The sequence below is a fragment of the Capra hircus genome, chromosome 18, assembly GCF_001704415.2.
Source record: "Capra hircus breed San Clemente chromosome 18, ASM170441v1, whole genome shotgun sequence".
In the NCBI taxonomy this organism is placed as follows: domain Eukaryota; kingdom Metazoa; phylum Chordata; class Mammalia; order Artiodactyla; family Bovidae; genus Capra; species Capra hircus.
The window spans coordinates 3,828,405-3,844,928 of NC_030825.1; the positions used below are offsets into that span (position 1 = coordinate 3,828,405).

The 16,524-nt window shown below is 63.4% G+C and overlaps 1 protein-coding gene across 3 annotated transcripts in view; it reads right to left on the bottom strand.

Moving 5' to 3' along the window:
* BCAR1 (BCAR1, Cas family scaffolding protein) overlaps nt 1–14,746 on the bottom strand; it is a 33,400-nt gene extending 18,654 nt beyond the window's left edge. Inside the window, exon 1 of one of the 3 annotated variants that reach the window (XM_018061718.1) lies at nt 14,562–14,746. In XM_018061718.1, coding sequence (XP_017917207.1) covers nt 14,562–14,573 — 12 coding nt within the window. In that variant the 5' untranslated portion in view covers nt 14,574–14,746. Of the gene's footprint in view, nt 1–2,831; nt 2,984–9,627; nt 9,708–14,561 lie in introns of those variants that run through there. The other 2 variants (XM_018061719.1, XM_018061717.1) reach the window with 2 other exon arrangements.

A 16,524-nucleotide genomic window follows, 5' to 3' on the forward strand; every position in this document is an offset into this window, starting at 1 on the left:
GGCATGCCCCCTTCCCTGCCTACTGGGCAGCGCCCGAGCCCCAGACGCAGAGCAGGGGCTGGGTGTGGGTCTTCAGCCCCAGGCCCTGACCCCAGCAGCCAGAACAAGTCCACAGACACAGACTGGAAACCCAGCTGTGGGGAGTCATGGCCAGCAGTTCCCTGAGACCAGCAGGTGCCCTGACCTGGCCTTGGTTAACAGTGGCAAGAGCAAAAGCCTCCGCATTCAGGTCCTGGGCGGGAAGCAGGCCATGGGCAGGGTGTCCCAGGCACAGACCCTGGCGGCTGGGCAGAGAGGGTCCTCGAGCCGCAAACATGGCCTGCAGCCTCCAGCACACCAGATGGTGGGGAGAGGCGGGCCTGGCCCCGGGCACTGAGGAGCCCCTGGGGAGGGACTAGAGCAGAGCCCACTGTCCCAGAGCCCACCTACCTGCTGACAGCTGGGAGTGGTCCTCGCGCCCTGAGCCCCGCACCACTGCCACCCGCCCAGGGAACTGACTCAGACCCCAGACTCGCTGGGACAGACTGGCCTGTTCAGTCTCAGGATTTGGCTTCTTGGCAGAGACCAGCACAGGCCGACCTTGAGTTCACGGACAGCATCAGGCCCTGGGAAGCCACCACGGCCACCCCCAGGTTTGCCACTGGAGGGGCAGAGACAGAGGCACAGCCCAGGTGGGGTGGCAGAGGCGTTGTTCCTTACAACGCCTTGGTTTCCCCACCTCGGCGTTCAGAGCCCCCTCTCCAGTCCTAAATGGTAACCCTCAGCAGCCCTTAAAGCATCACCACCTGCTTCAGCAGGAGGAGGGAGACACACTGGCACAAAGAGCACAGTTCTCCAGCTCAGAAAAGGTCCTGGGCCCTGACGTCTAGGGTGCGTGCTGGAAAAGGGGTCTGAGACGGGGCCCAGCCACTCCACCCTGAGCCCGTTCCAGGCCAGCCAGTACTTCGTCCCTCTCCCCAGGCAGAGATGGGAGCAGGTCAAGTCAGGGGCTCTCCCGCCCGCCCCCTGGAGGGAGACCACCCTGGAGCTCCGTACTCGGGGCCTTCAGGGCCCAGAGAGGAGGAACTTGGACAGTGTCTTCCCGGAGAATGACCCAGCGCCCACCAAGCACTGTCCCCACCCCCTTCCACCTGCTGGCTGGTTCTAGCTGCCCCAGCCAGCTGTGGGCTCCTGGGGGACGGAGGAGAGCTCTCCAGGCTGAGAGAAAACGGGCGCTGGGACCCCTAAAAGAATGACGGAGGCCAGGTGGGGGCCACTAAGGCACAGTGTGGGAGCCAGTGAGAGACCCCACGGAGCTGGCAGTCCCCCCAGTCCCAGAGTGAGGGGAGCACATGGACGAGCTGGGCCACACCAGGAGACTACGCCCTGGGTCAGCTCTGAGAACGGTAACGTCCCTCTCTGGCCTCAGTGCCCCCACCTGCACCTGGAGGGAGCAGCGGCCCCTCTCACTCGGGCAGGACGCCCAGGGCACTGCCCTCGCTTCAGTTCCTGCCCAAGCCTGGGCGGACGAGGCCAGCCCGCAGCGCAAGTGTGCAGCTCTCTGGAGCTGAGGCTGACCGTCCTGGCAGAGTTGGAGACTGCCCTAGCCTGCCTCCACCCTGCACCCACTGGACTCTCCCCTTGCTGAGGTCAAGTGGGTGGCAGGTGCCAGTGCCAGAAGGGCTTGCCAACAGCTCCTCCCAGACTCCCTTCCCATCAGGCTCCACCTGCACTCAGGCCCCTCTCCTGCTTTTCCAGGCCTGTTAGCCCTGACGTGCCTCCACGCCAGCATCAGCTCCCCACCCTGGAAAGGAAACGGTCATGGGTGGGGGGAGATGAGGAACACCTCAGGGCCTGGCTGAAACCGGCAGAGCAAACCCGGACAGGACCTCCCAGCTGAGAGTCTTAAGGCTGGGGAGAAAACAAGCTCCCTGTTCTCAAGACCAGCTAGAGATGGGAGACCCCAACATCTCCCCGGACTCTAACCTCTCACGCTCCCCTACCTCCCCCAGGCTTCGACAAACCTCAGTTTCTCCGAAACCGTCACCACCACCCGGGGCTCTGCTGAGCGCAGCAGCAACCCGGGCACCTAAGCCCAGGCTTCGGCCACGCGAGCGGCGGCCGCGCCCCTCCCGGCTCGCAGGCTCCACCAGCGCAGACGAGGGACCGGGATGGGACCGCCGCGTGGGGTTGGACTGGCCTGTCCACCGTCCAGCTCCCACAACGCTGGGAGAACGAAGGCCATAACTGGAGCCCGCCCCGGATCCCGGAGTCCAACGCTGGCGACCGAGGTTAATTATTAACTTCTCCGAAGACCACGCACTTGCTCCCGGCGCCCTCGATCCCTAGCCTGGGGCAGGGGCAACCGTCCCCCCAAAACACACGGAGCACCACCCCGCCTCCTGGAAATTCACGGCCCAAGGGGCCCCGGGTCGCTGTTCCAGGCGATGGAGGAGGGGGGCTCGGAGACCCGGCTCTCAGGCCCAAGGTCACCGGGCAGGCGCGGCCGGCAGGCGGGAGCGGGCCTCCGGCCAGCTACTTTCCCGGATCCAGGAACTTCCCTGCGGCCCGCGGCGCCCGAACCCGGTCCTTCCAGCAGCCCGCGGGCGCGTGGGGCCTGCGGCGCCCCACAGCCCTGGCCTTCGCGAGCCCGGGCCGGGCAGAGGGGCTTCCCAGGACCCCGGCCCCACGCCCCCGCGGCGGCCGTTCCCAGGACCCACGGGTCCGGCAGGAAATGCCGCTCACTTAACCCCTCCCCGCCCGGGCCCGCCGGGTCCGCCCGGGCGCGGGCAGGGCCGGGGGGCCTCGGCCGACGGCCCCGGGTGCGCGGACCCCGCCCCGGCCGAGCTCACCAGGTAGTTCATGGTGTCCGGTGGGCCTGGGCTCCCCCCGGGGGCGCACAGCGAACCGCTCGCGCCGCGCGCTCGCGGGGTCCCGCGCGCCCCGAAGCCGCGCGGCTCCCGGGCCCCGGTGCGGCCGCCTCAGCGCCTACCCGGCCACTGCCGCCGCCCAGGGCCGGCCCTCCTCGCCCCGCCCGCCGCCGCGCCCCGCTCCGTCGTGCCCGGCCGCGCGCACCCATTGGCCACTCGGGCCCCCATGCAAATGACCCGCCGGGCCGGGGGCGGGGCGCCGAGCAGGGCCCGCCCCACCCCCCGCCCCCAGTGCCGGGACTGCGCGGGGCTCCGGGAACCCGCCTGCCCGGCGCTCCGAAGGCCTGTCCCTGCCCTCCACCGAGGGCGAGCGCGCACCTCCTCGAAGGCCGTGGCCTTCCTCTTCCGGGAAGACTGCCGGGATTGCCCTCCTGCTCTGCGGCCGTGGCAGCCCCGGAGGCGCCCGCCTTCCCCGCCTGCCAGCGAGGGTCATTTCACACGCGTCCATCCAACAAGTCCGACTCAGATCTGCACCCGGAGGAGTATGTCCCAGCTGGCAGAAAACTAAGATTCCGACCACCACCGCACCGACTCTGGTCAGGCCTGTGGTGTCAAGAGCCCCAGAATGTGAAGACACGGCAAGGACGCCGGGGAAGGCAGGGAATCCGGGGACGGCAGCTGTCTCCGTGGGTAACGCGGGGAGTGGAGGCCCTGAGCGCATCGTGTTCTAGAAGCCACAGTGTGCAGGAGGCCCCAGCGCACCGGGGACAAGAAGCTTGTCCATTTACCCCTTCTCCGAACTGAATCCAGCTTCCCTAGTGCTGCCCCAGGACCTCTGCCCCCACTCAGACCCCTCAGTCAGCCCTGTCCAGGGCTGACTCCTCTGGCCTAACAACTCCCCTGTTTCAGCAGCAGGAGCTGGGAGGGATGCTGATGGGAATGACCGGGAGGGAGAAGCACTACAGGGAAGCTGACTGGAGGGCACCATGGTTTTGAACTTCCCCTCCCCAGCAGACAAGCTGTGACCGTCCCTGAAGGTGGTCCAGGGTGCACGCAGGGAGATCTAGGAAGGAGCCAGCTCCAGACCTGGACGCTCCCGCGCCTCACATTTGGGGTTCTCCCACAGGCTGCCTTCTCGAGCCACCTGCTGAGTGTGCAGACACCATCAGGCAGCTCGGAATGCCAGCGAAGCAGCGGGGCATATCCTGTAGAGAACCCTCGGGCGTGGCCTATAAAATACGTACAAGCCCGAGGAAGACCCAAAGGTGACCGTCCACTGACACCCAGGCTGACACAGCCCCTCTCCAGGTGTGCTACCATGGGCAGGCTCTCCCTAACCTATAAAAGGAAGGAGCTGGGCTAGGATGCCCCACGTCTGGCTGGTCATAGATCCTTTGGAAAGCTTGTTCAGAAACAGATTCCTAGGTCCCCTCCTCCAGAAAAACTGGGAGTGGGAGGAATCTGGACATCTGCACTTCCCCCAAAACTGCTTGGGGAACCACTGGACGAAACTCTCAGCATAGTGTGTGGGTGAAGAGCAGCAAGGTTTGCACACAGGGGGACCTAGAGTCCTCAAGAAGGAACAGGACAAGCTGCCACCCTATGCCCGCCTTAGGACTGGCCCCCCTGTACTCTTCAAAGCAGCTCCATTCCCCACAGAAGAGCCAGCTCTCAGGGGAATGTTAAGGGTGTCCCCTCCTGCTTGTTCCCAAGGCTGCGCCCCAAAGTTAGAAAGGAAGCCGTGGGCCTGCCCTGCCCTCAGCCTGGCACCTCCGCTTCCAAGGAAACATCGGAACAGCCGGTCGTGAGTGAATATCTGTCCATGCTGAGTGGAGGGGGTCCTTAGGTTTTCCCCGGGGTCTCCACTCGGATGGGGACCAGGCTCCACAGCTAGTCAGTAGGTCTCCACAGAGGTGGGCAGGGACAGCCCTGTCAGGCCGGCCTTGGGAGAGCGAGGAAGCAGCCTGGAGGGAAAAGACCAGAGACCCTTCCTCCGAAGGCCGGATTAAAGCCAAACGGGGGCGGGGCTGCTCACGTGGGCAGGCAGGCGGGGGAGGAGAACCCAGCTCTGGCCCAGGCATTTCAAAAATTTGCTCCTTTTCCACTTAAACTCCCCACTCCCCCCAAGACTGTGCCTCCTAGAATGGCATTTCCGCTTTGGAATCCAGGCCCGGGATCTGTGCCCCAGTGAGCTGGAAGGGGAGGGGTTGAAGGGGTAGCAGAGTGCCCCCTCCCAGGCCTGCCTTGGGGAACTGGGGGAGGGGTGCCCATTGGGCAGCTCCGGGGGTCTGTGGGGGAGCAGACCCTCCCAGGCCAACGGCCAAGGGACGCAGCCCCCAGGACAGCGCTCAGGCCAGCACTGGGCTAAGGCCTCCATGATCACGTGCTCATCTCGTGCCCACAGTGATCTTGTACAACAGGCTTCCCAATTCGCCCCATTTTCCAGATGAAGAGGCTGAGACCCAGTTTCCCCTGCCCCCCCTGCCCCCCTCCAGAGTGCAGTCCTGGAAGGGAGGGCCGGCGGGGCTGCTATAGCGCAGCCCACGCTGAACCCCCTGCAGCACCTTCAGGACCTGCAGGACAGAAAAGAGGTCGCGGAACACGGGTGCCCAGGGAAGTCAAGGACCCTGCCGCACTCAGAGGCCCCAAAGGACAAGTATGTGAAACCCAAGCACCATCCTCACACAAGTGACCTCAGAACAGGCCTAGGAGCGCCCCTCTCACACGAAGGCCAGCCCCGCAGGGTGAGCGCACCGCGTGGCCGGGAAGGAGAGGACCCTGCTGGATGGACGGGCCGGAAGAAGCTGGCAGAGCGCGGGCTCCTCCCAGAGCACCACAGTCACCCCAGTGGCCTGCCCCTCTGCCAGGCTGCAGGCGAGCTCACAGCTGGGGTGTCCCCCCAGGCCCTGGGGGAGCAGCTCTCTGTGCAGGGCCGATGGTGGCCTGCACCCCAGGCCGCTGGTTCCCGTGCGTCCATCATGGGCCCGCTGGGGCAGGCGCTGCTGGTGATCCTAGGCCCTGAGTGAGGAGACCTGGCACTTGCTCTCTGGGCTTTAGGGGGTCTTATTCTCCACGTCAGACCCACAGCACAAAGAACAGTTCTTGCTTTAGCCCCAACAATGTCTGTGGCAGCATTTATAACAGCAAACAAAGAGGGGCATAACGTTAAGTGTCCAGCTATAGCGGGCTGGTTGGGCCACCAGAACCTCTCAGTGGAATCCTGTGCAGCTATTAAGATGGCCATTTTCAAAGGCTAAAATCATACAAGAAAATGCTGATGCCAGGTGAAGCGTGGACTGAAATGGCTAGCTCCGAGTGGCTCAGACGGCCGCCTTCTCCTTAGCCTGGGCTTTTCCAGCAGCACTGAAGGGGGCCAGCCGGCTCTGGGCGCAACAGCAGGAAAGGATTTCCTGAGGCCGGAGGTGAGGGCTGCCAGCCGTAGGGACAGGAAGAAACGATGCCTCTGGAAGGCTGCGGTGGATGCTCGGCCCTGGGCTGGCCACGCACACCCGCAGGCTCCACGGCAGCCTGTGAGCCGGAGCCAGCCCTGCGGGTGAGCGGGCAGGACCCTGTGTGGGCCCGGCTGCACCAAGAACCGCTGTCACACGGCCACCGCCACACACACCGCCCTCCCGGGGCCACGACAGAACCATCCCCACCCAGAGGCTCGGACAGGGGCAGGGCCGTGCCCCGTCACACCTCCAGGAAGTGACAGAGCCACAAAGTGCGAACCAGCTACCAGGGCGTGATCCCACAGAAGAGCACCCAGGGGACCTCAGACAGAGCAGGCCCGGGGCCGGAGCCATGAAGTCTTGCCTCCAGTGGAGAAACCACGGGCGTCCCTGCGTCATGATGGTGGTGACCAGCTGTGGGGTGGGCTCCAGTCCCCTCACAGGGCCCCGGGTCAGCCCCCAGGGGCCTGGGTGCAAGGGTGGGACCAGGGCAGAGGGGTGGGGGCTGAGGGAGGGCTGGGGGGTGCACGGCCTGGACCCCTGCCGACCCTGCGCCCCCACCTTCCAGCAGCTCCCTCCCCAGCTCTCAGGCTCTTTCAAGGGCAGCACAGTCTCCTAATTTTTTAATTGATTTTCTAATTTGAAAATTAAGCAGGCACAGAGACACCTGCAGGGAGGTGCTGGCTTCAGAGAGGGGCTCTGATCACACAGCTGGGGCGCTTCCCAGGGGCTCTCTACTCCAGCCCTGGGTGCGCACCCCAGTAGCCTGAGTGCCCCCTTCTCTTCTGTACCCCCTCCCAGTGTGACTCAGAGAACCAACAACCAGCTCCCGCACTTCCGTGTGCACAGAGAGGCCTGCCCCCCGCTGGCACTGGGACCCCCGTCCCCAGGTCCTCACCCCGCCCCCCCCCCCCCCCGCTGACACTGGGACCCCCGTCCCGAGGTCCTTGCCCCCCACCGCTGGCACCGGGACCCTCATTCCCCGGTCCTTGCCCCGCTGCTGGGACCGGGACCCCAGTCCCCGGGTCCTCACCCCCGCAGCGGCCCCTCAACACTGCCTGGGGGGGGTGGGGGTAGGGGAAAGGAGAGCCGGGGATGAGCCCCTGTCCTCGGAGAGAAAGCTGGGCGGCTGAGCTCTGGCGGGCAGCCTGGGCGGCAGGGCCAGGGTGTGGTCAGCAGCCCCAGCCCGCCATCTGCCTGCCTCTCCCATGGCAACCGGCCCCAGCGTGAGGGCAAGGGGAGGGGCGACGGCACATGCCATCTGCCACCCCCACCTGCTTCTGCCAGAGGACAGGTGCCGACACCCACCGCGGCCCCCAAGGGGCAGCGGTGTGGCCCCGACATCAGCGGGGGTCAGGGGGCCAGTGGGGTCACAGGAGAGGACTTCGGGAGCCCAGGCCGGCGCGAAAGCAGAGACAGCACAGCCACGGTGGACCCGCCCGCACCTGCTCCAGCCTGCAGGGGGCTCCATGCACCCCGGGCCCACCAGTCCTCTCCAGGTTGGCCTGTAGGCCAGGAGCTCTGATTCCACCCAGTGTGGGGCCCTCCGTGGTCACTGCGTCTCTCAGAGCCTCTGGGACTGGCCAGGATGCTGCAGGCACACTCATGCCTCTGCCTTACACACCAGCCCTGCCCCACCAGGCACCCACACTTCGTGCACAAGTCCCCTCTAGTAAGCCCCCCCGCCCTCCCAGCCCTGTTTCCGCATCCCCTGAACGGTTCTGCAGCAAAAACCTCTCTGCAAAGCCCAGGTGCCCCCAGGCCCCCAGCCACCGCAGAGAGGTGGGCAAGGTCTTCCCTCAGCCCGGGGACTGGGGTGTGGCCGTCACGGGGTCTATCAGGACACGTCCTCCAGCACCCGCTCCCCGCTGGGACACCACTGCCAGAAAACAAGTCCTCATCCTCGGGGAACGTCCACTCCAGGGTGGGTGCGGGGGGCAAGCGGAGAGACACGGAATGTCTGGGGGAGAACGACACAGAGAGGGGCTTCTTTATACAGATGCTAGGGGTCCTCGCTGAGGAGGTGGCATTTGAGCAGCGTGTGACTCTTTTGCTCAGGCTCATTATACAGAAAAAAGTAAGTCAAGGTTTTTGAAAAATAGCACAAGCATGCCAACAACTGCCTGGGTGTGAAGTGCAGCACGCGGGGCGGGAGAGGCTCTCAGGCCAGCCTCCCCCACTGCAGCTTCCTGAGGCGTCAGGTGTCCTCGGACCGTGGACTGCCTGCCTGGCAGGGAACCTTGGCGGGCAGCCAGAGACAAAGTGGGGAGCCCAGGAATCCGTCCAGACCAGGGAGGGCGGAGAGACAGGGGCCGCTCCCGGGAGAGCTCCATCTCCTCCTAGAAGCCTCTCCCCACCAGGAGCTCTGGCAGGTACAGGACCTGGGAAGAGGGGATTCAAGCCCCAGATACCTGGGGAGGGCTGTGGACAAGAAGGCATGCGTCACACCACTCGAACAATCACGGTACTTTGGGCAACTCGGCATTTAGGGAACACAGACACCTCTGGGCATGCCTCAAGGCACACAGCCCCGGATATCAGGTTTTATAAAATACTGAAATAGGTTATTATACCACCTCCAACACTAGTATGTTCCAGTATTAAAAGCCCTCCGCACACAAGGACTAGAGACAGACATCCATCAGCAAGAGAGCAGGACATACATAAACTCAGAGTCAGAAGTGGACTGCTCAGCACAGCAGCGAAGACAGAACTATTGATACATACCCTGCGGGTGAGAATCTCAAAATCAATTTGCTGAATGAAGTCAGACCCCAAAGAGTATACACTATAATATGCTTCTGCTTGCCTCAAGTTCAAAAACAGGTGAAACCTTGCCATGATGGGAGAAATCACAATGCTGACCACCACAGAAACGAACACAACGCTGTAAAATCACCTACATACCAATACAAAATTAATTTCCTAAAACAAAATCATGGGATAATCATAGTTTTTCCTTCTGAAAAACAAAACAAAAAACAGAATGTTGACCATGCTATAGGGCTGGGGCACGTTTGACAGTAAGGCAGGACTTGGGAACTTTCTGAGATGATGGAGGGGCTCATCATCTTGATGCGACTGACGGTTACATGGGGTCTACATTAGTCAAAATTTACCCAACTGTACACTAACGTCTGTCCATTTCACTATGTAGAAAATCTTCTCAGTTAAGAGAGTCTCAACTAGTAAAAATAAAACAAATCACAGAGGAAACAATAAAAAGCATTAGGAATACCCAAAAGTAGGTATTGCAATCCTAAACCCACTGCATTACCCTTTTTGCCCTAGCCATCAGGGAGCTTCAAGTTAAATTTTATGCTTACCTTCCCCATACATTACAAAGTTCTGGATTTTGTGATGATCCCAAACTCGGCCTTCACTATAATCTGTTTCAAATCCTTACTGGAATTTGGCAGGGTTTAAATAATAAAACTGAATTACTGAAAAAAAAAAAAAAAAACCCTCAGAGAAGGGATTAACTTTGAAAGCCATAACTTGTGACCAGTTCTCCTAGCAGGCATCCATCACCACCTCCCAGGTCCCTGACCTATCCCCAAATCTTTATCTTGAAGATAGGGAGACAGTGGTCCAGCAAACTAAGAGAAAGCCAAAGAAACGATGGGGTTAGACTAGGATGCAATCAAAGCAAGCAGCTGTGATGAAGCCCTGTCAGAGGCTGGGGAGGCACAGCTGAGTGCAGGGGGCACACCTCTTGCTGGGCCACGGGAGGCGGGTCAGGAAGGGCCGCCTCCTAGCCTTGCGGTTCTGCCTCACCCACAAACTAGAGCCCCCTCCTTGAAGGGCCAGGACCCACCCCATGGTGACTCCTTCCCACCCAGGACCCTGCCTGTCCCATGCTGGGCAGGCTGCTCCAGCCACATCTGAAATCAGCCCGGCGCCCACCAATCCAGCAGCTTCCACCTCCTGCTACATGGCACTCACTCTTGGGGGCACTCAAGGCAGGGCATCCAGCCGGCCTGGGACATGGTGGGCCTGCTGTTGGCCCCACTGAAGGGCACTCCATCTGCCAAGTGAGGGCAAGTACCTATCCATCCAAGGCTGAGACAGGGGTCCCACAGGCAGGCAGGGGAGTAGCCAGGGGCATCCCACGGCTTAAGCCCTGGCAGGAACGGGCCACAAAAAAAGGGCTACTGGAGGCAGACTGGGAAGGCCAAGGGGAATTACAGGGGCAGGGGGGCTGGTTGTGCAGGAGCCAGGAGTGGGTCTTGGCTGCCGTACCAGCCACCAGTGGCAGGATAAAGATAATAACCTCAACAACAGTAGCTACTATGACTTATTAGCCTCTTATGGAAAGCTTTCTGCAAACCTCGCCAAGATCTCATAAAACCCCAAGAGCTCAGTGCCCTTACAATCCCCAGAACACAGAGGACACAGGCTCAGAGAGGTTCAGGGGTTCGCTCAAGGTACAGACGACCCTGCCCCATCATTCTGGAGCCCTGGCCCTTGACCCGCCAAACATCGTCCCTCCAGAAGCGACTCTCTGGGGCCCCATCAGCCCCCAGCCGGGCTTCCAGGGCCTGCGCAGGGATGCAGACCCCAGGCTGTGGGGGCTGGCCGGGGGTCATCGGTGCTCCCAGGACCACCTCCTCTGCAAGCGATCAAAGCAGGCTGGACAGAGAGGAGCCAGGCGGCCCAGGTCTTGCCCCAGGAGCCTGACGGCAACGAAGCAACCCCCCTGATGAGTGCACAACCACCGCTGGGAATCCTGGAGGGCTTCCCGCAGGGGGCCCTCTGCTGAGCAAGAGGAGGGACGGGGAGCAAGGCGGGGTCGGGGTCGGAGGTCACTTCCCGCAGAGCCCAAGGCCCGTGGGAGGGGCGTGCCTGGCGCTCTGGAGCCTGAATCGAGGACCTTGGACTTGGGCTCTGCCAAGCTCCACTGCTCTCTTCTGCACCCGTTCTCCCAGGCCCCCATGGGTGCTGGCCTGGCTGCCCAGGCCGGAGCCGCCCAGTCCCCTGGCCAGCTCTCTAGCAGTGGCAGCACCTGACACAGAGCCAGGCACAAACGGCACCCTGGGACGGTTGGCAGAGGCTCAACTAGGTGCCACTCCTGCTCCGTGGACCTCCCAACGGGCTGACCTGCCCTGCCGCACCTCCCTGGAGAGCTGCTTAGCCACCGGGAGCCCCAGAAGCCCCACATCCCATGGGTGCTGAAGGGCTGACTCGGACTCATGCTCAGAAAGCCACGAGCAGAGGGGCGCTCTCTTAGTGGCCCTGGCCTCTGCACAGCTCAGCAGGCCGCAGCCCCCACAATTACAGAGGCCACGCTCGCTTGCTGGCTTTGGATGCCGCCCGACTCAGTTCCCAGTCTGGCCCCATCCCCCAGTGGCCGTGCGACCTGGCAGGACGACAAGACGTCCTTGAGCCCAGCGCCCAGCACAGGGAATGCTCCACACACATCAGCACCTCGCTCCTTGAAAGAACCCGTCCCTCAATACAGGAGCAGAGGAGAGGCTGGAGCGGCTGTGCCCATTTCACAGACAGGGAACAAGAGGAAGGAACAGGCAGCAAACTTCTCTACCAGCTGGAAGCTGGCTTCCTACCTGACACTGCTGGGGGGCAGTGTCACTCCTAAATTCAGAAGATGCCAGGGCCCACCAGGGGTCTCGGGTGAGTGATGTAGCCATTTCCCTTACCAAATGCTTCCTGCCTGCCCAGAGAGAGAAGGCGGGCCTGGGCACTGAGCAGCCATGCCCGAGAGGAAGGCAGACGTCAGAGAACAGCCAGGAAGCACCTCTCCTGGCGCCGTGTCAACTCTGCCCTCAGCTCAGGGCACAGGCGGGATATAAGGCAGGGAGTCGGGAGGACCCTGCATGCCATTCTCTGGGCCCCAGTTAGTCGTACAGTCGTGTCTGACTCTGTGCGACCCCATGGACTGTAGCCCACCAGGCTCCTCTGTCCATGGGATTCTCCAGGCAAGAACACTGGAGTGGGTTGCATGCCCTCCTCCAGGGGATCTTCCTGACCCAGGGATCAAACCCAGGTCTTCTGCATTGCAGGCAGATTCTTTACTGTCTGAGCCACGAAGGAAGCCCCAGATTGCATGTGGGTCAGATGATGGAGTGAGACCAGTTGATCCCTTTAGGGTCCCCCTGCTCTGACACTCAGGAGGTCCCTCCTGGCCCAATCTGGCCTGTCCCAACCCCTTCGCCCCCCTGCCCCCCACCATCGCCTCCCACCCCATTCTGAAGCATCTGGTAATTGCTGTGGGCCAAAGTGCCTGCGTCAGCCCCATCCAGGAAAAGACTGCCCAAATGAACGGGTATGCTTAAAACCCAAACGTGTCTGTGAGCACCACGTGGGCGGTCATCATTCTGGGTTCCCAGAGCGGGGCTTGAGCAGGAGGCTGGCCTCACCACTCACCAGCACATGAAAGCAATTTTCGGAGCATTTCATGGCTGCTCCGAAAATGAACTTGGTTTCCCACTGCCACCAGTTCACACATCACCAGCGGGCCCAGGAGAGGCCCAGAGTGACCCGATAGCCCGGCATGTGCGCACAGAGGGTGAGGCCCCCACTCCCCCTGCAGAACCTCCGAGGGCTGCAGCTGCAGGTGGAAGGGTGGCAAAAGATGTGGAGCCGGCAGTGTGGATGGACGGGGCAGAGGTGGGTCACAGGTATCCAGGGCAGGTGTCTACAGGAGCCTGTCTGCGCTAGTCACACCCAGAACCTGGCCCTCCCACCAGCCCTCTCCTCTCACAGACGGGGCCACGGAGGCAGAGCCCAGGAGGGCTGCCCAGAGTGCTACCCCAGACCCTGTATCCAGACCTTTGCTGTGACTGTGGAAAACCACACCAAATCGAGCACGGACCTCCCAAACTAAGGCCGTCCAGGCTCCGATGTGGCCTTAAAGTCCCATTCCCTGTCCACTCGTGCCCTGGAGACTCTGGCCCTCGGGCAGGCTTAGATGGTCCACCTCATCTCTCCGGTCAGTGCCCAACAGGGTCAGGGAAGGTGTCCTGATGCCCTGAGCCAGAAAGGACCGAGAGCCTTGCAGGAAGGCAGGGCAGGAGAAGGATCTGGCAGGCCTTTTCTGTCTTCTTTCTTTCTTCCTAAAGATGAGGCAATTATGCTAGGAACCAGAACAGACGGGGGTGGGGGGTTCACAGCACGGTCTGGAAGCCCTAATTTTTTCATCTGTAACTCTGCATTAACCGCTTCTGGAGGCGGGCAGGAGCTGGGATCTTTAATTCCATAATAACAATGCTTTGCTCTTACACAGCGTCTCTTCTCCAGTAATCTCCGCGCACTCTATGGTGGTTAATTAAAAGGCCACTTGCCCTGCCAAGAAGCCCCAAACTGTCTGCCTCATTGTAAGGATGGGGTCCCCCAAGTGGGAAGCAGTTTCACACACAGGCCAGGTGGATAGGCACCCGGGGACCACTGCCCCCTCCTGTCGGAGGGAAAACCCCTAAAGGCCACAGAGAAACAATGGCTGGAGGCCAGGGCTTTACAGCACAAGGCCCTCTTCCCGGCAGGAAGCAGGGAAGCAGCCCCCACCTCAGTGGGTGCCTCTGCAAGGCGGGCTGGGGGCTGCACCTGAGGCCTGGTGACGAAGGGCTGCCGGGACCACTGGCCACCCGCGCAGGCGGGGCTCGGATGCCTCCAGGTGACCGGCCTGTGTGGAGCCCGGGGTGGAGCCGCCCGAGACGCCTGCTGGGCTAGCAGCAGGGGGTGCCAGGTGAGAAGAGAAGCCCCACGGCTAGGGGGAAAAAGAGGTGAGGCCCTGCACCCTTGGAGGCTTCAGCGGCAGAGGTACGCTTCCCGGAGAGTGCACCCTCGGGTTCTGAAGGGTGGGCGCAGATCCCCACCGCTAAGCCGGCCCGGGCGCGAGGGGTCTCCGAGAGGAGCACCCGGGCCCCGGCCGGGAGGCCCCTGAGCACCGCAGGGCGGCGGTCCCAGGCGGACCCCCGGCGGGGGCCGCGGACCCCGCCCCCTCAGCCGGCCCGGCCTCCTGGAGCGCGTCCCGGGGAGCGGCCGGGCCCTCTCCCCGCCGGGCCTGGCCACCCTGGCAGGGGGGACTCCTGGGGGCCAGCGCGGACCCCGCCCGACCCGGGTCCCCAGGGAGAGGGCGCAGGGCCAGGCGGGGGCGCGGAGGCCGGCCTCGGGGAGCCGCCCCCGGCTGCCCCTGTGCCCTACGCGAGAGGGCCCGGGGCGCCCTAGCCCGGCGGCCCCAGGCGGCGCGAGGCCGCGGGCCCGGCGCGGGCAGGAGCGGGCCCGGCCGGCGGTCGGTACTCACCGGCACGGACATCTTGGCCGCCGCTCCCGGGGCCCGGGCGGGCAGCGGCGCCGGCAGGCGGGGCGCTGGGTCCGCCGCGCTCGGCGCCCCCCGCGCGGTCCCGGCGCTCTCGGGGCTCCTGCGCGCTCCCGGCACGGGGTCCCGGCGCTCTCGGGGCTCCTGCGCGCTCCCGGCCGCCGGACCGTCCGGCCGCTCCAGCCCGCGCCGCGCATGCGCCGCCCGCGCCGCCCCTCCCCCTCGGGGCTCCCCCGCCCGTGGCCGCGTTAAAGGAGAGGACCCCGCACCCGGGGTTTTTCTGTCGGCCCACCGCGGCGACGGGGCTGGGTCTCCGCCCTTTACCCATCCGTCAGGGACCACCTCGAGGCGCACCATCTCTTGGCTGCCTGCCGGCTCTGGAAGCCTGAACGCCCACCCCATCCTCAACTCCACTTTGCCTAGCCCAGGGTGCTGGGCGCCTGCCCGGTTCTCTGGCCAGGCTCCCAGCCCCTGTGTCTGTGGACGACTGCAAGTCAGCCGATCAGGGCTCCTAGAAACCCTTCCCCCTCTCCTCGCTGAAGGCCTTGGGACCCCTCCTCACCCCTACTCTGTACACCCCCAGGCAGCAAGGTCCGACGTTCCTCGCTGGCGCTGCGCCCCCCCTGACTGCCCTTCCCCAGGGATGCGGAGCGCCCGACCTCCCCCCGGAAACAGCCTGGCTGATCCAGGTCACCGAACAGAGCTGGCCTGGCTTCTGGGGAGGATCCTGCCTCCTGCTTATCCCCGCTAAAAGGCCGGCCCTGCCCCGGAGCCCGGGCTTCAGACACCGAAGACAGACGTTCCAGGGCCTGAGCCTTCCTTTCTCTGGGTTAACCCCCCAGTTTCTTCAGCTGTTGCACAGCTGCCCTGGTGCCCAAGTCTGGGCACATACCTGAGCATCTTAGCTGTTCCCTACCCGCTGCCAGGTAGGCCTTGCTGTCCCCACGGATACTTCTAACAGACTGAGGCTCTGAGCCCCCTCAGCTACCAGAAGGCAGCACCGGGGGTCTGACCACTCTGTTCTGCTTCCCACCACATACAAATTGCTCCCGCTCCCTGGGGGCCTTTCTCGGACTAGAGGCGGCAGGCAGGGCCATAGCTAGCAGAGGGGGGTCTGGGGTGACAGCTGTCACCCCCTCAAAGGGCCTTCTGTGTGTGTCTGGCAGGAGGTCCTGCCCGCGCCCACCCGCCCGCGTCCAGCTGGCCCGGGGCTCCTAAGCTAGAAGCCGCAGCTCAGCGCGGTGCCCTGCGCTGTCTCAGAGGTTCCCCCCACGCAACCCCGACACTGCCCCAGCCCCGCCTTCTTGCTGGAGCCTGGCTCCACCCCTTCTTTCTTTCCCAGTCTGTCTGAATTCGTATCGCCCACTGTTCCTGTGTCCTCTCCCGGCCTGGGTACCCGGAAATGGAAACCCAGCAGAGGGGTGCGGCTGGGCCACAATCTCCAAAAACATCCTTGCCTCCGACCGACCCCCTGTGACTACTTTCCCGGAAAGGCCATCACAGGCTCATCCGTTAGTGCCGGAAGAGAGAACACGGGCCAGACCCTCCCTCACTCCGAGGCAGGGACCCAGGGCCTCCCACTGATGGGAGCAGCCCCAGGGGCCCCATCAGTGCACTGAACAGCCAGCAGGACCAGGCATCTGTGAGAAAACAGCGGCTGCTCCCCGCTCGCCACCGCCCAGCAACCGCCCACTGCCCAACACCCCCTCACTACCCAGCCGGCAATGATCCCCGGATGACTCCCTCGGTGCTGCAGAGAACAGGCTCTGGGCACCTCACAACTAGCAGTTTACACCGCGCTATCTGAGCAGGCACCAGCACCCTGGGAGCGTCCTCAAGGGTTACCAGGGACCCAGGGAGACAGGGGTTCCGGTTGCTCCTGGCACTCAGGTGGAAGGGAGTTTGGACACGGCCAGAGTGTCTTCTCAGGCTTTTCAGGTGGTAAAGA